The 18,396-nt window shown below is 34.7% G+C and overlaps 2 protein-coding genes across 4 annotated transcripts in view; one reads left to right on the forward strand and one right to left on the reverse strand.

Annotated features, from left to right (window-relative positions):
- The window catches only part of LOC150110210 (uncharacterized), an 88,509-nt gene extending 75,907 nt beyond the window's left edge, over nucleotides 1–12,602 (forward strand). The window contains exons 9-10 of one of the 2 annotated variants that reach the window (XR_016548866.1): nucleotides 3,511–3,660; nucleotides 12,073–12,602. Coding sequence is in view for 1 of the 2 variants with exons in the window: in XM_090398405.1 (XP_090254531.1) it covers nucleotides 3,511–3,605 (95 nt within the window). In the remaining variant the exon portion in view is untranslated. Of the gene's footprint in view, nucleotides 1–3,510; nucleotides 3,698–12,072 lie in introns of those variants that run through there. The other variant, XM_090398405.1, reaches the window with a different exon arrangement.
- The window catches only part of PIG-U (phosphatidylinositol glycan anchor biosynthesis class U), a 276,485-nt gene that overhangs the window by 64,859 nt on the left and 193,230 nt on the right, over nucleotides 1–18,396 (reverse strand). The gene's annotated exons all lie outside the window — the stretch shown is intronic.

The following is an 18,396-nucleotide window of genomic DNA, read 5'->3' on the forward strand; positions in this document are numbered from 1 at the left end:
TTGCAATCTCACTCCCGCCGCACCAGAACCACCGACATCCGTTTATTGGTAAATACGTCATTTTGGTATACTTGATTGGCCTCCATAACTATTTTCATGACCTTGCTCCATCTTATAGGTCCTATTCATGTCACTGTTCCCACGATTCACTCTTAATTGCGTTGTCATTCAGGACGGAGGTAATCCAAGTTAACTGAATTAAATATTATCCGTACAATGATGTCTTATATTTTTCTATTGACCCCTAACAATATTATATTGACCACCTGTCCTAAAGAAACATGTGGCAAGACTTTGGTATGAATATAAAAAAAAATATCAGGAAGGTGGAAAGAATGTTCTGGAGGCTATTGAAAAAAGATTAGAATTAGAAGCAAGAGTACTAAAAAGAAATCACACATAAAAGTACCATGAAAACTGAAAAGAATCTGGACGGCTGGAGTAATACTTTGAAAGACTGGTAAATGAAACAAGCAGTGACAGGATGGTAATAAACATGGTGAATGCAATTAGGAGATGTATCAATACTTCAGGTAAAAAAAAAAAATCATAAAAAATCCAAATGAAGAACATCAGTTGGAGTAAATGATTCCACTAGAGCTCTCAACAATGTGTATCTATAACAAGTGAGTTAAAACAATGTGAATTCCAGAGTAATATCCCTATTGAATGTTTCCAAGTAAGGCTTATGCAAATATACTTGAGAAGAAGATAAGAACAATTGCAAAAGGGATACATGAACAAGCTGGATTCAGGACAGAGGGTGTCAGGATCACATTTTCACTATAAGACAAACAGTTGAGGAATCATGTCAATATAGGGGGAAATGAGGAGGAAATTGTTCACGTTGGATTTGAAGGGTGTATTCCTTGGGAAACACAAGGGAGGGAAGGGTGTTTCCACAGTATAGCAGCAAAGGAATGAAAGAGGGAAAACACTTGTTCTATGAAGTTTGGAGTTTTACTGTGAAGAGATATGAAATACTAAGTATTTTGTTATTCTTGTAGATATTCCCTAAAAATTGACAGTTAAGTATTTTGTTGATTCTGTGGGAATTATAGCAGCTGGATAGAAAATTGTGGCATATATGATTGAGTTTAGTGTAAGAGAAGCCTCAAATGGAACAAAGATTGTTGGTTATATTAGTTAGTTTATATAATACCACACTGTTGAGAGAGAGAGAGGGAGGGGCAAATGATGAGAATGTTTGTGAACATATTTGCCTGTGTGAGTAAATTTTTGTATATACACTGTAAAAGGAGGGTTATTAGGAAAGTGTGTTACTAAGGTGTTCTATTATATAAAGGCTAGACTACTGTTCAAACAGATTCTTGAATACAGACTATTAAGGTGAAGGAGGAAAGAGTAGTGTGTGTGTGTGTGTGTGTGTGTGTGTGTGTGTGTGTGTGTGCGCGCGCGTAGGTCATGAGGTCAAATAAAGAATACATCTGTGTATCTTAAGTTAGAAAAGGCTTAAGAGGGACTGAGTCAAGAGTGCACTTTTCAGAAATTGCATGAAAAATAAATTGGCAGAGCAGGTGGAGAACCCACAGATATACCCCCCCCCCATCTGTTTGTAATTTTGTTATTCAAAGAGAAGTAACTAGAATAAATGGCAAAGGATAAGAGATCTGATATCAGACAGAAAAATATTTTTTAAAAGTATTACAGTGCCATTCAAGAGAATACTGGTAAACAGTGAGGTATGTCAAAACTGACCAACATATCAGAATTATTAACAATTAAATTTTTCATCAAGGCTTAAAAATCAGAATTTTTTTATGTAAGTACAATTAGTGAGGTGGAGGGTAAGAGATTTCACTTAATTGTTTGGATAATATTTAAGTGGACAGGTGTGTGAAGAGAAATCAGTAGCATCTACTACAAGCTTAAGAGGATAATTGTTTTATAGCTTTTTGGTAAAAAATATCATCATTCCATAAAGCCTCTAATGCAAATTCCAGAAGTATGGATAAAGATAAAGAATCTTGGTAAACTGCTGATATCATTTTATGTATTTGTATCAAACTTTTTAGGGCTTAGGTTGGATGATATGGAGCAGCCATTGTTCAAAATGTTTCATAAAGTAATCTGCCAGGGTAGGAGAAAGAGGACTACCCATGCTGTACTGTCTATTTGTTAGTAAAATTTATTCTGACATGTAAAGCGACTAAAAACCTTAACATCTCCAGAGAAGTCTTGGAATAATTTTCTAAAAGAACCTTTGTGAAATGACATAACTGCTACATTTGCATTGTTGATTCTTCAATTATGTATGCTTGTACTTGGTTCAGTATTTGAATATTATACTGATGATGCCCTTGATACTTAGGCAAAAATTCTAAATAAATAACTCATATCGGTCTTCCATTGTTAATAATTTATTCTGAAGTAAGATGAAAGTTTAACAAAGAAGTATTTGAAAAAAAATATAGCGGAAAAACCCTATAGGAAGACCAAGATATATAGGTTGGAGGATGTACTTAGAATGCTTTAGATGAGTAACATAGCAGGACTGATTTAGTCAGAGACAAGACAAATAACAGACCAAGTTTTTATTCTTTATTTTATTATGATGGTAAATGGTAACCTTCAGAATTATACAAGAGAATGATATTAATTAATAACATGTAGTTATGCTTTTTTTTCCTTTAAAATCACATTAAAATTATTGTATTCATTCAAATAATATCAACTGGTAAACGTTTTGTTTTTTTAGATTTTTTTTGGTACTATAACAATACCTTGCATAGTGTGGTTTGGAACAGTGCAAGTTTTGCTACAGCACAGTTTATAATTTTTAACAGCAGTATGGTAGTGTATAGCATGACATTCTGACCCTACTAAAACAGTACCATAGTGATTTAGCATATGCAGTCGCTCTACAATTTATTATTATTATTTTTTTTATATTACACACACAAGTATCCTTTTATTGGCAATTATGAGTGGGAAGAGGAAATGCAACAAAGTTGGTGAACCAAACAAATGTAAATGGTTCACACTTGAACAAAATAGGAAGAGAAAGATAAATCAGATGAAACTGTTGCTGAAAGGCTCACAAAAGAATTCTAATTAAATGTGCTTTTGACTTTTATTGGAAAAAATGCTTCTGATTTTCTTAGGAATGCCAATCCTAACATTGAAAAAAGCATTAAAGCTCAGTAAGCATTCCAAATTCCAATTTGATGTTACAAAGATAAGCATGAAAGATTACACAGAGGATGAAGAAAAACTATGCAAACAAGTTTTATTTGGAAAAATACAATTTTTCCAAATAAAAACTTGTGTTCGGTTCAACTGTTTGGAATACATTACACTATAATACATTGCAATATGTTATAAACAGTACAGCTTTTGCTAGGCAATGTATTACTGTATATAATTTTGGTATTTTTTATTATTACTTTTAAATGTACTGCTGTTAAAAGCAATTCTGCATTTATCTTTAATATGCAAATACATTTAAACTATCTCAATACTTGTTTTCTTTTTTTTTTATTCCTCTAGATACTGAGAATCTAAATCTCAACAGTGCGTCACTGTATAATACAATACTGCAAAATGCGAACAGTGCATGGAGGAATATGATGAATATGCTTTAGCAAAATATTAGCATTGTGATCACAATTTATGTTTATTAAAAACAAAACCTAACCTGTAAGTTTTTTTAAATTAAAATTTTTTCAAAAACAAATTACTTTATCATTCCAAATTTTTCAGAAGTCTTTTTGAAACTGTTACCATCAATGATAATCAACTTATAAATTATATTTTTTTAATACACCAGCTATCATTTTTGATGAAATGAGGGCAGGCAATTAAAATATGAACAATGGTTAGTCTGGTGTCACACAACTTGCACATAGGCATGTTATGTGCATTAGGAATCACATGCAATCAAGTTAGTACAACTTCTTTATGGTCCCTTTGTAGACTAGACTGCCACTTTGATTTCAGGCTTGATCTGATGGAGATTATTACTGGACTGGTGTTTCTCCGTTCTATGATGACTGCCTATGATAAAAATTTCTATCTGATAATCTGCTAGTAATCAGTACATGATACATGCAGATGGTGGAAGCTTGATCCCCACTGCAATCTTGTTTCCCTTAATCCCAATTTGTCTTGGAATCCAACAAAAGTGTGTCCAAGTATAGCTTCCATAATTGATAGAGGATATGTTAAATTCAAGAGAGAGCCCTGGATGTTTCTGTAACCCTAGCCATATTATTGCCTTTAGAGAACTTAATGAATCTGAATATATTATGTACCTTTTGACAGCAATGAAATCTCATGTATTTTAATGTAAGCTCTATCACATTTGGCTCAGCAGCAAAGTTTTTACATTCTAATTGGATTTAAACAGTTATTATTCTGTCTGTAAAGAGTAGAAAATCCTACTAGATTCCTTAGTTTTGAATCATCTGTGCAGACAGGCACAAAATCAGAGTATTTCCTTCTATGTGCATGAAAGAGCTGTAGCTGTTAGTAGACAGCAGGCAGGTGCAATGCCGGATAGTCTGAAGAAAGTGGAAGTATATATTGAAGCCGGCCTGGTTGGCCGAGTCGTTAGCATATCTGCTCTCCAGCCAAAAGGCTGTGGGTTCAAATCCAGGCATGGGCATGAATGTTTGTGATTATCTGTGAAAATACTAGTGGTGGTGATGGGCAGTAGATGGCATCGGTGTAGAGATGATGGTAGTTGTGGTTCACTGTAGTTGGTGGATTGAGTGGTGGAGACGGAGAGTTGTAGAGTAGGTGCCTTCCCTTGATGAATCTCTGGACTCCTTGGATAATAATAATAGGTGTCATGTAATAATAACAACATTTATTGGCACCAGTGCAATGTCTGCCCCAATGTCTAGAGCTTGTGAGAGCTTCTATTTGCAAACCAAGAGTCACATGGCAGCCTGACGACTTGTTACACAGATTCTTCCACTGTGGACAAAAAAAGAGTTGGCTACATAGGATGGTGGTGTGGCAGGGATTTTATGTTCATAGTACGATAACTAATATTTAAGGAATTGACAGCGTATACTAGAAATATAGATTAAATAAACTTTAATATATACTTTCCGATATTTCGGTGAACATCACGTTGCCATCTTCTTGGGAACTTACTACAAAGACACGAGCACACAAGTAACAGCAAATGAGACTGAAGCTAGGAAGCTAGCGTTTTCCTAAAGTCCTGATGGTGCCCCCTGGCGGGCTATATTGGTAGTTCTTGGCCTTTGGGCTGAAGGCCAAAAAAAAAGGCTCCCCTTCACAAAAAAGATTACTCTAAATCCATCATCATTCCCTACATCCGAGGCACCTCGGAAAAAATCAATAAAATCTTAAAAAAACATGACTTGACCGCTTGTTACAGACCACATAGAAAACTGGCATCCCTTATCCGCTCCACCAAAGACCAACCACTTCCCCTAGACCTACCTGGTGTATACCAGGTCCCTTGCAGCTGTAAACTGTCCTACTTTGACCAAACAGGCAGGACAGCAAATATCAGAATCTCAGAACACAAGGATTACATCCTATTTCACCAGTACAGCCACTCTGGGCTTGCAGACCACGCTCTGGATACTCTCCACAGAATAAGATGGAAGAAAGCCACAGTAATACACCGCAGCAAGTTCAAGTATGAAAGACTATTCATGGAATCAGCCTCGGCCCTTAGGAACATGCCAAACCTCAACAAATTTGGATGCATGAGACTGCCCCAAATTTGGGAAACTTTTATCAGAACTTCAGCCCAAAGGCCAAGAACTACCAATACAGCCCGCCAGGGGGCACCATCAGGACTTTAGGAAAATGCTAGCTTCCTAGCTTCAGTCTCATTTGCTGTTATTAGTACTTGCGTGCATGTGTCTTTGTAGTAAGTTCCCAAGAAGATGGCAACGTGATGTTCGCCGAAATATCGGAAAGTATATATTAAAGTTTATTTAATCTATATTTCTAGTATATGCTGTCAATTCTTTAAATATTAGTTATCATGTTTAACCAGCGTATAAGCCTCTCAACAAGAATTATGTTCATAGTATATAACAGAGAAAGCTAATGACATCAAAGCGACAAAGGTGGTTCATTTGCCTTGATGTACAGACAAGGAATTGGTGAAGTTTAATAAAATGCTCCAGTTGCGATTCTTATGGCTTGATAATGAATGGAGGTCCAGCCATTGCAGACTTTTCTCCCTGGACATTTGGGACCCATAATGAAGTTTTGATCTAATCAGTGCCTGTACAATCAAAGCAAAGTTTCAGCACTCTAAGAGTGCTGAAACTTTGCTTTGAAACACTGAAATAAAATTTCAGCACTCTAAGAGGTGAAAGATAAGGTGCAACAAATGTTCATGGCTTTATGGAACTTATCTCACAACTGATGCGAGGGACTGAAGTGAGTTTGTCAAATAGGAGCCCCAAGAACTTGGCTTCAGGTAAAATTGGGATTAAAGCTAGTCTGAGTTCTAGGTTTGGATAAGGACTGGTAAAATCATTCACATAGAAGGCATTACTCATATTTGAAGGAAATTGTTCAGTTATCAAGTTAATTTTGATTGCATAAGGGATGTCACTTGAAATCAAACCATGTGGGACTCCCTCCTCTTGGATATATATAATCGGAAGAGTGATTCCCACTCAGACTTTGAAGATTCTTTTGCTTAAAATGTTCTTGAGGCAAATTGTGTAGGTCTTACAATCTTCCAAATCTCCAAGCAGTGTTGTATGATTTCCCCCCCCCCCTCCCAATCAAAGAAAACCAATACTAAGTGCTTGCATTTTAGCAAGGCATCTTGAATGAATGGTTCAGCTGACTAGATAATCAGTTGTAGATTCAGAAGACACTGTAAAATCTCACATGCTTAATGATGTATCACGTTTATTTTACAAGTTTTGTCTGGAAAAAAATATATTAAGAATTGCCATTGCTTGTAATACTTCTACAGTTCCTTTATATGTAATAATTTTATCACGAAACTTTGGTTAATCAAATATGTGTCGCATGAAGTGTGATGTCATCATGTCCTGATGCTAATGCATTTCCACTATGAGAATTTCAAGAGACATGCATGTGTACTACGTGAAGTCCTCGCCTACGTAATTTCTCGTGTCAGGAAGGAAAGTGTCTTGGGGTTTTTTCAATCCAGTTCCTTCTCTGAGTCCACCGCTATGTGAAGTCTGTCTGCGCCAGAGTGTCTTGCTGACTTATGCTGTTCAACTTATGCTGACCTCTTAACGCAATTCCTATTGCGTTAAGAGGTCAGCATAAGTTGAACAGCTGAGGCTGCCATGCTGCTAAAAATTTTGGAATTCCAAGAATACAGAATATTGATGACAAAGAAAATGGCAGAAAGAAAGAAAGCATACAGCTAGAAGGAAAGGAACATCATCGTGTAGAAAAAGGAATCAATTTAAGACTGTACTGAACGAATGAATTATATGAAGTTTAACTTATCATAAGTACTTATGAATATATGTAAATACTTACGGAAAATTCACATAAGATAAAGCAGACATTAACAAAATTTTGTTAATGTCTGCTTTATCTTGTCTATCTTATCTGCACCTTTTAGTTATGTTTAACTGTTACTTTATGCTCAGGCTTTCTTACGCTTGCTCACACTCTGTAATTTAACAAATTTATCTGATTTATGAACTGTGCCAGTTAAACTACTCGTTGAGTGAGAGTTTGTAAGAATCACAGACATTATTCACCATTAACTCTGACCTTTACCTTTTATCAGTAATGGCTTAAACTTATTACTTAGTATATTAAAATTATCTTTCCCCTCTTTTGTTAGATATGCAGGTTCGTAGTTTTGGGACTAGTGCATTGACGCATCAGTCTCAATTTGTTGTTCACAACCTAATTTAATTGAACCTAGAAATCTATTTACACTTTTCAATCCACGTGTGAACATGAATGCAATTATGGAATTAAAAGTGATTCTGTCTTAGAATTGTAGGAGAACTAAACCTATTTTATAAACTAAACCAACTTAGGACAATTTATTAGTCATTCCTATTCACTAAACATTAAACTTGCTAAGTGTGTACTCGATTAACAATAACTTAAGTTTCCTATATAGAGCAGTTCACTTACTCTTGAAGAAAATACCTATTCAACTATATCGTGAATATTTACACTAGAACACGGAACAAAGCACATAATGCGAATTTTGCATTTATGGAAGTATTTACATATCCTGATAAGTACTTACGAGTTGAATTTCATATACTTCATTCATTAAGTACAGTCTTAGATTGATTCCTTTTGCCTACACGATGATGTTCCTTTCCTTCTGGCTGTATGCCTGTTCTTTCTTTCTCATCATTTTCTTTGTCTTTTTTTTTTTTGTCAATATTCTGCATCCTTGGAATTCCAAAATTTTCAGCAATGTAGTGGCCTCTGCCATTCAATGAATGCTTTCTCTGATGAGCTCTCCATGGTGACTTATGCTGACCTCCTGACGCAGACAGACTTCACATGGCGGTGAACTGAGGGAAGAAAAAAAAAAAAAAAAAACAAGACACTTTCCTTCCTGATGCAAGAGCTTACATAGGCCAGGACTTCATATAGTATGCATGTGTGTCTCTCGAAATTCCCATATTTGGAAATGCATTAAAATCGGGACATGATGACTTCATGTGACACATATTTGATTAACCAAAGTTTTGTAATAAAATTATTACATAGAAAACGAACTTTAGAAGTTTTATTATTATTATGACACCTCCAAGGAGTCCAAAGACTCATCGAGGGAGGGCACCCACTCCACAACCAACTTCAACTAACCGTAACTACACCAATACCATCTACCGCTGACCACCACTACTAGTATTTCCACACACAATCACAAACATCCATGCCCACGGCGGGATTCGAACCCACTGCCTTTTGACTGGAGAGCGGATATACTAATCACCTGGCAGTTTTATAAGCAATGACAATTCTTAATATATTTTTCTTCAGACAAAACTGGTAAAACAAGCATGATACATCATTACGAATGTGAGATTTTACACCAGATTGTGTTCTAGAGAAAAAAAGAAACTGTCGTTTCTCTACAGAAAAGATGAGTCAACTATTTCTTCCAGAATGTTACATGATTAGCTGGTCAAGAGCAATTGAACTCTGCCAATTTTGGATTCTTCCCTAGCTTAGGAAATGCAATAATAATAATAATAGCCTTTTGCCAGGTATTGAGAAAAAAAAAGGTTTTCAGAGAATATCCATAAACAGGTACAATAATTGATCCTAGGCATATGGTGAAAGATGTTTAAATCACATAATGGGTGTTATCTGGTCAATAGTAGCTAGGCAGCATTTAAGCAAAACTGTTTTTATTTCTTTTTTCATGAATGGCCTGTTATATTCTTCAGTACCATTTGAAGAAAACAGAATTTGTACTTTTTCTACTTTGCATTTTTGGGCAAGGAGCTTGTGGGAGTAAGATGAAACTATTGATGTTTAAGCAAATCTCTCCCCAAAAGTGGATGTTGCCAACCAAACAGCATTTGCTGTTGTGTTGGCAGCTGTGCATCCATTATATAGTGAATCTGTCCTTCATTTTCTGGATTTTTTCCCAAATTTCTCTATTATTTGTTGCTCTTCTTATGAGGAATATGTATTGAATCTAGGATTCCAGATGACAAATCTGTCCTGCTTAGGTGGTTTGTTGTTGTTGCAATCGCCCTTGGCTGTGTGCAATCATCACTCCATCATAGCTTAGGGAAACACAAAAACTGACTAATGTTTTACAAAGATACTCTGTGACATGTTTTTTTTTTTTTTTACTATGTAGGCATTTATAAATATGGAATGTTCAGAGTATACTACAAAAAAACAAATTACTGAAAGCATTCTTAGTTGTGAAAGAAATACAAACCTAAATTCAGATGATAAAGACAACAACTGTCTTTATCATCTGAATCTCAATAAAATTCTCTGAAAACCATGTTGGTACTGAGCATTAAAAAATTATCATGAACATAATAAATTATATCTTTAAAGTTGCTCCCCTAAAGCAAAAAAAGTAATTACTGATTATGCACACGCAAAAGTGAAAATTGTCATCTTCCTCTGTTTTAAATATAAATGTGTGTATATAAATCAGGTATGCAATTAGTGTTTCTTAAAAATTAATTTTTGTTTATGTTATAAATATTCATTGTTATTTTATATAACCAAACAGATTGTTCGGTTGGCATAAACAATTCATTGTTTTGAAAGTGACTGAGAGTTTGTAAAGTTAAAAAGTAGACCAATAGATAGACCAAGTATTTCTCAGAAAATACCAATTACTAGAATATCTCAAGAATATTAAACACTTTGACACAATGACAAAAGATCTGTTGCTCTATCAACTCTGAAATCAATTTTGTAGCTTTTTAAATGCCAAAATACAAACATTGTTCAACTAGTTGATATAAAGATGTTGAGAGTTTATTTTTCACTTGGTTAGACTATAATAAGTTTAGTTTAATCCTTTATCCAAGTGTGAGCAAACAAAGTTTGCACCTGAAAGTATCTTCAGGACTGAGCTAAGGTGGTGCAACTTGTAGCAAAGTTGGGGCAACTTTGGCAACTCCTATAGGTGGGGATGACCTCTCAGCTTCTGCCTTGGTGTCTCCACTACTGGGCCTAGCCCCCACTGACGAAACCTCAATAAAGGTCGAAACTGGTCTGGGTAGCGGCTCTTGCCTTAATGCATAACATTACACATATCCGCAAGGAGATGTGCTTTGATAGCTTTCTCCACCTTTGCCATGAGTTGCATTGGTGTTGTACCACCTTAGCTCAGTCCTGAAGATACTTTCAGGCACAAACTTTGTTTGGTCACACTTGGATAATGGATTAAACTAAACTTATTATAGTCTAACCAAGTTGAAAAATAAACTCCCAACATCTTTCTCTGAATCCGGAGTAATTTAATAATAAGGTTGTACACCTTTTGGCAACTCCTATAGGTGGGGATGACCTCTCATTGCTTCTGTCTTGGTGTCTCCACTACTGGGCCTGGCTCCCACTGACGAGACCTCAATAAAGGTCGAAACCGGTCTGGGTAGTGGCCCTTGCCTTAATGCATAGCATTACACATATCCGCAAGGAGATGTGCTTTGCATTATGGGAGATACTGAGATAGGAGTGATGATAGCTTTCACCACCTTTGCCACGAGTTGCCTTGGTGTTGCACCACCTTAGCTAAGTCCTGAAGATACTTTCAGGTGTAAACTTTGTTTGCTCACAATTGGATAAAGGATTAAACAAAGCTTATTATAGTTGATATAAAAAAGCAGTGACTTTATTATATATTTATTAACCATCTTTTCAATGAGGTTTATTGTCAAATTCAAGTTCTTTCAGACTCTTTTCTTCAATTTTTTTTTCATTATCATAATATAGCTACAACTATGCCATGGGTGTTTTTCTATTTCTCAAAAGTTAAGATTAACTGTTTTTAATTAAAAGATCTTTATTTTATAAAAGGTAGATACACAGTTCTTGTGCTTTGAAACTTTTGCACATTTCAAAATTTTAGAGAGCTTGCAAAGTTAAAGAATAAGATCCAATTATAAATTATATACAAATTAAATATTTACATGGAACAAAATAAATCTTTGAATTTTCTAAAGAGGATTTCTGCAGAAAAATGCTGCATTTTTATGTCTTAATGCTAAATATTAGCTAATGTTTGTCTTCAAGGCAAAACTAAATCAATATATAAAATGTGGCAGAATATTTAATCCTTTAACTGTTATGGTCAAGTTAACTCGAGTGCAGAAAAAACTGGTGCCCTCAAGTGGACACCCCTTGCAGATTATGCAAATTTTATAAAACACTATTATTGCCATTTTTGTGAGTGAACAAATGTATATGATGCTGTCCAGACTTCTTACTTGTAAGAATTTTAAGTGAATTTATTTATAAATTTTTTGCAAAATTAATTCAGCACATGGGACAATGTCAATAGAATATAAAATCAGCAGTTAAAAGGTAAGCATTTAGGAAGAAGTTTATTTATTTTTTTCTTTTTCAAAACTCTTCTTTCCAAACCTGTCATTTTAGCTGAACTGGCAAAGGCAGTTGAAGAATGATGCACTAATAAAACTAAGAAACTATGATATTAATGAATACAGCAGTGTCTTAGACTCATTGATCGAAGAATACAATGACAAGTTTAAAGATTTTGAGAAACATGATCTCACACTAAAATAAGCTTTCCAACATCTGGTTGATGTCTCTAGTGCAACTGAAAATTTACAAATGGAACTGATTGAGCTCTCAAAAGAATGCTGTTGAATATCCAAAAATGTGTCAAAATACTCTATGTATGCAGTCTTGTTTCAGCATGATCGACTATCATGAATCAACATTTTTCACACGACTCAAATTAAGACATGCTTGAGATCACAAATTATGAACTCTCACCTGGAAGACCAACTGAAGTTAAAGACAACAATGCTGAAACCAAATATCTGCTTCTTATCCAGCAATACACAATCTCAAATAAGTCACTAAGTTATGTACCAGTTAGTTAAATAAATTTAAATAAAGCTTGTATTCCTAGAATATAATAAAATAAAGTGTTTTAATAATTGTTGTGATCTTTAATTTGTAGAACTCCATTCTTGAATTAATATTTTTGTAAATAAATAAAATACTTGAATTTTCACAGGTTTTTAATGTTGTGATATCGACATTCATATTGTATGCATATAACCTCTTTATAATTTTAGCAAAATATATTATATATGAAGTATGTCGAATCTGAAGTGATAAACAGCCTTCCAATGCCCAAAGGTTCCAAACTCTGGCCTAGAACACATTAAGTACATTTTTAGCACATATTATTATTATTATAATGGTGTCAAAAGACTCATTGCAGGAGACCCTATATTGACACACTAACAATTATTCACACAATACCTGTCATACTTCTCCTTAAATTCAATCACAAAGCATTCACAACCACCTCTGGCAACGCATTCCACCCATTCACAACCCTCCAAGCAAAAAATTAGTCCTAACACCCTTGTTAACCACACTCTTACACACAATCTTCAGGGATGGCCCCCCTCTTTCTCTCCCTTCTACAATGGTCTTAAAAAAGTCAGTATCAAATCCTATAAAACCCCTTTAATAATTTATATGCCTCTATCATATCTCCTCTCAGCTAGTTTTTGGAGCCCACAGACCTCCAATTTATCCTCGTAGGAAACATCCCACAGACCTGCAACAATCTTTGTAACTCGCCTCTGAATCTTCTTCATATCAAGAAATCCACCGCACAATAGTCCAAATACGGTCTTATTAATGCCTTATAAAGTGGGACAATGACTTCCTTATCTCTGCTTGTCAGTGTGTTCTTCAACAACCAATATCCAAAAATTCACTTCACCCTAGAAAACGAAACTAACAACTGTCTCCCCTTTCTAGATAATCTAGCGACATAACTACCAAGAGGTTCATTATCCTTCTATGTTTACAGAAAACCCAGAGATCTGGGAAGATACTTGCATAAGCAAACAACCAGGTGTCATTAGAACAAACTACCCATAGCGCAGTTTGTTCTAATGACACCTGGAGTACCTTCACAACACTTTTTCTTTTAACCAATGGCTACAACTCCCCATAAAACAAACAAGACATTGCATGCCTCCAGCCATTCACCACTCAACCATTCTATAACTAAAACTAATCCCATGTTCAAGGTATATCCAAAAAGAGAGAAAAAAAAAAAAAGATAGCTAAAGTTCTCAGCAAATATAATCATCTCCATACATTCAGTTAGCTACTTTCATCTGTTCTCCTAAGCATCAATTTTATCCTCTTGCACATCCTGGAGTGTATAAAGAAGTTCTCTGTACCTGTAGCTTGTTCTGTTCCTTAAGGCAGATATTAACAGATCTATCAATCTGTCCAATCTATCAGTGCTTCGATGTATACAACTTTACGATGTATACAACACTGTTATGCACTTTTTTTTTTTTTTTTTTAAACACACCAGAGATTAAGACAATACGATTAATGGTTGAACAAAATAGTGATACATGTATCACTATTTGGTTCAACATGTATATATATACATATATTAATGATTAAACTTAAAAACAAATTGAGGTCATTTTCTCAATTAAATTGAATAAAAAATGAACTAAAACAAGCATGACAAATGAAAAACTGTCAGCACACAGTATTATATGATGATGACAGATGAGTCTGCTTATGCAAGATGTCGAAAAAAAGATATTCAATTATTTCATTTTTTAATTATTTAACTATACTGCCAAAGTTGTGATATTTCATTGTAATTAATATATAAGCACATATAAATAAAAAATAATAGTTGAAATTTAATTGTACTCCTTTAATAATAACTATTATTATCAGAATCCTCCAGTGAGTCAAGGATGCATCAAGGAAGGTCACACATCACTCACACCACTTGTCCCTTCCCTCAAACTCATCACTCAGTGAAAGAAAAATCTGGCTCTCACCTTTTTCTTACTTGCTAATCCTTTCTTCCTCTACATTCCACATAATAAGAAATTTAATCAGCTGGTATCCTATAACACCTTTACAAAAGTTTATAGGCCTCTATCATATTATCCCTCTTTCTTCCATTCAACAATAACTGCAATAAATGCCAGCAGAATTCAATGATTTGTTGATACTGAAGAGTGTGAAAACACCTTGGAACAGCAAACATCAATGATTATTCAAGCAAGTCAGCATAATGAAAAAAATAATATAAATGAGGAGGAACAGAATTCTTACAAAGAATAGACCACCATGACCAAACATCAGCAGCAGTTTTATTTTGACGAATATGATGATTTTGATAAGCACAACAACCTCAAAATGGCTTGTCACAATTGATAATTTCATACAGAAATTTATAAAGAACAAAACACAAACTTCTCAAACAAGTATTTTGACCAAAAAAAAACTCAAAAATGCCAGATTGTCATGAGATCCTGGTTAGCTTACTCAAAAATTAAAGGTTGCATATAATGTTTTGTTTACAAACTGTTTTCTACATGCCAAATATCATTCACAATGGACCAGGGTTATCTGACTGAATGAATATTCTGAGAATTCTTGAGAATCATGAATATGCCACAGAACACAAGCAAGCAATGTTATCTTGCTGGTCCAATGTGTTCAAACCAAAGCACATCAGACCAGCAACTAGTCTGCTGGTCTGATGAACAAATGAGAACAAAACATTCATTACTAATTCCAAGTACTGAAAAGAGTTGTTGCAGTTATTAAGTGAAAGAGGTTTATCATTCAGAAGTAATGATGAGAAGTGGGGTCCACCAAACAATGAGATCTTTATGGGGGAACCACTGAATTACATGTGAGGTTTGACCTATTTTGCATGATCATCTCGAAAAATGAAAAAATAAAATGTTACTTATTTGTTGAAAACAGTTTACGAAGAATTGATCAAAATCATGGGAAAATGCATGCAAGACAAAATTGTGAATCAAATTATCAATTCAAATACTAAATGCTATTCTTATTACTTTCAACTCTACACCAGAATTGACAAACCTGGACCAGTTGGCAATTATTCAGTTTGCTACAGCCATAATGAAAAAACCATACGAGTGATTTTTATCTTTTTCAGCAACTGAAAACCAAGCTTCGATGACTTTGACTTTGTTTAACAATGTAAAGTGCTACTGGACAATCCTGTGACAATGTATCGAACATGAAAGGGGAGGTGGACAAAGGGCTGTAAGCACTCTTTAAAAATATTAAAAGTATGCTGACTATGCATCAAGTGCAGCTCGATCTAGTTGGGGTAAAAGCAGTCTCAACAGTATCTGAAGCTGTTGACTACATCAGTATTTTTCAACACTGTTTTCTTTTGATGGAGTATTTTAAACATGCATGCCCATTTGGTTTTTCTCTGAAAAATCCAAGTTGGTCTGCAAATGAGATGGTCTGCACATTATGCAGCTGTGCAAGCTGTTAACAATAGGTACAATAGCATTTTACAAACATTGAAATATTGAGAAGCCTGAAAATGCAAATGTGATGCAAAAAATTTATTCAACAAGTTGTTAAAACTGGGATATGCCATTTTAACAAAGCAAGAAATTACAAACCACTGTACAGTTGTTGTGTATGAGGAATTTAGAGGAAAACTATGGATGAAAGAACTGCAGACTATGAAACAAAAGTGAAAAATTTGAGTGATGAAACACAAATTACTCTGTCCTCCATTTTACACAAATCATGGACTTTACAACCATGTTATAAATAATTATTTTAATTTCCCAACGTTCCACCCTTCATATTAAGGTCATCATCTGGAGTATACACACACAGAGACAATGATTTATCAATGTTATTCTACTGGCCTGACCTCTAGTGAAAATAAAATAAAAATAAATAAACTAACTACATCAAAGCTATATTCTATTTAAAACAACATCAGAGAAACATTCTTTCATACAGATAGCTTTGTTACAGTAAAAATGATGTCCTAATTTAATATGACAATTGTTATATTAGATTTAGGATTCTGGATCACCTATGGTCCTTTTATAATTATCTCTTAGGGAGAAAGGTTAAGTGGGTAGAATATGTGCCTTCCATATTCTTGGGATTTTTAGACCATCATTATTGTTAAGATTAGGGTGATTGATAAGAATCTCGCAGGCCTCCTTAAATTTACGTTCATACCATGTTTTGGTGTGATGTAAACAACAGGTGCTTTTCCAGTCAATTCTATGTAAAGTGTTCAGGGAATGATCAGAAATACCAGCTTGACCATAGTTATTATATATTTAATGTGTCGTTTATGTTCCTTTTTTATGATAGGAATTGTGTGTCCTGTTTCCCCCATATAGGACAAATTACAGGTGCAACGATAATGGTATACTCAAGGGTGGGTCAGCAGAGGGAGTGGATCCTTGGATGAGTTGAGTAAGTTCTTTAATTTTGAAGGAAGTTTAAAGGTGGCCATAAGCATAGTATTCTGTTTATTTTGTCTGATAGCCCTTTAGTGTATGGAATGGTTACAGTTTTATTGTAGTGTTGTTTATTTTTGTTTTTAAGTGAGGTCTTGTAGAAAATTTTGTTGATAGTATTTTGGCTATAACCATTTTTAAGAAGGTATTGCTGATAACTTTTAACTCATCTTTAAGTGCTTGTTCACTGAAGCAAATCTTCAAAGCCCTGTTTTTAAGTATATTAATGACCTCTAGTTTTTGTGTTGGTAGGAGTTTATGTGTATATATTGGCCAGTATGTGTTGGTTCCCAGTAAACAGTGAAGGAAAGACTACCAGAAGGAAGATGTGTAACAAGTGTATTTAGAAACAGAAGTGTGTTCTGCTTTTCAATCTCAATTGGGAATTGTATGCGTTTGTGTTGTTTGTTTAGGTGGATGAGGAAAGTGTCTAATGTCTGGCGGCAATATGCAACTCAATGAATTTCTGTGTCTGAACAAAATAGGGTACACTGCAATTACACCAAAGATGATAAACTCTTGGATACTTTAGAATATCATATTTCAGTTTAGGTGTACTGAGTAAGGAACCGAGTTTGGAAAGAGGAGTAAAAGAAGTGCAGATTTAAAATTTCTTGAGAATTTTAGCCAATTTTGGTGAAACAGAGCTGATATATGGTAGAGATAAAGTCTCTTACATCAGTACTATCTTGTACTATCAGAAAACCCACACGTACGCCAGATACCTTCATGCACAATCACATTATCCGTCCCAAAAGCTTAGCATCATTTCTACTTTGGGTAAACATGCTTGCTCCCTCCTCACCAAAGAACTACAGTTGCTTCTTAAAACCTTACAGAAAAACATCTATCATAAACAGACTGTTTGTAACTACTTTTTAATCCACCTGCTCATTGTAATGCAGATAGTACTGATATAGACAGCCTAAAGTATCCAGGAGTTTGTCTTTGAAATAACTGCAATGTGCCCTACTTTGGTCAGACAGAGAAATCTATTGAGTTGCATAAGAAAAAAACGTGAGAACATTATATTTGGCAGAACTAGAGCCAGTGCGCTCTGATTATGTTCATAATTCTGCTTGCATCGCCCTAATGAAGAAGATTCCATCATTCATCCAGTAATATGGAATAAATCAGAAAACATTTTTAGATGCTATAATAAATTTAGTTTAATCCTTTATCCAAGTGTAAGCAAACAAAGTTTGTGCCTGAAGTATCTTCAGGACAGAGGCACCTCGTGGTAAAGGTGGACCAAGTCCTCATCATTCCTTGAATTATTATCTTCCATAATGCAAAGCACTTCTCCTTGCGAACATGTATAACACTATGCATTAAGGGAAGGGCCACTACCCAGACCGGTAGTGGCCCTTCCAACAAAAAACTTCCAACATCTTTCTCTAAA

This window comes from Typopeltis vanoorti, chromosome 1, assembly GCF_054136105.1.
Source record: "Typopeltis vanoorti isolate ZY-2024b chromosome 1, IOZ_Tvanoo_1.0, whole genome shotgun sequence".
NCBI classification, from domain to species: Eukaryota; Metazoa; Arthropoda; class Arachnida; order Uropygi; family Thelyphonidae; genus Typopeltis; species Typopeltis vanoorti.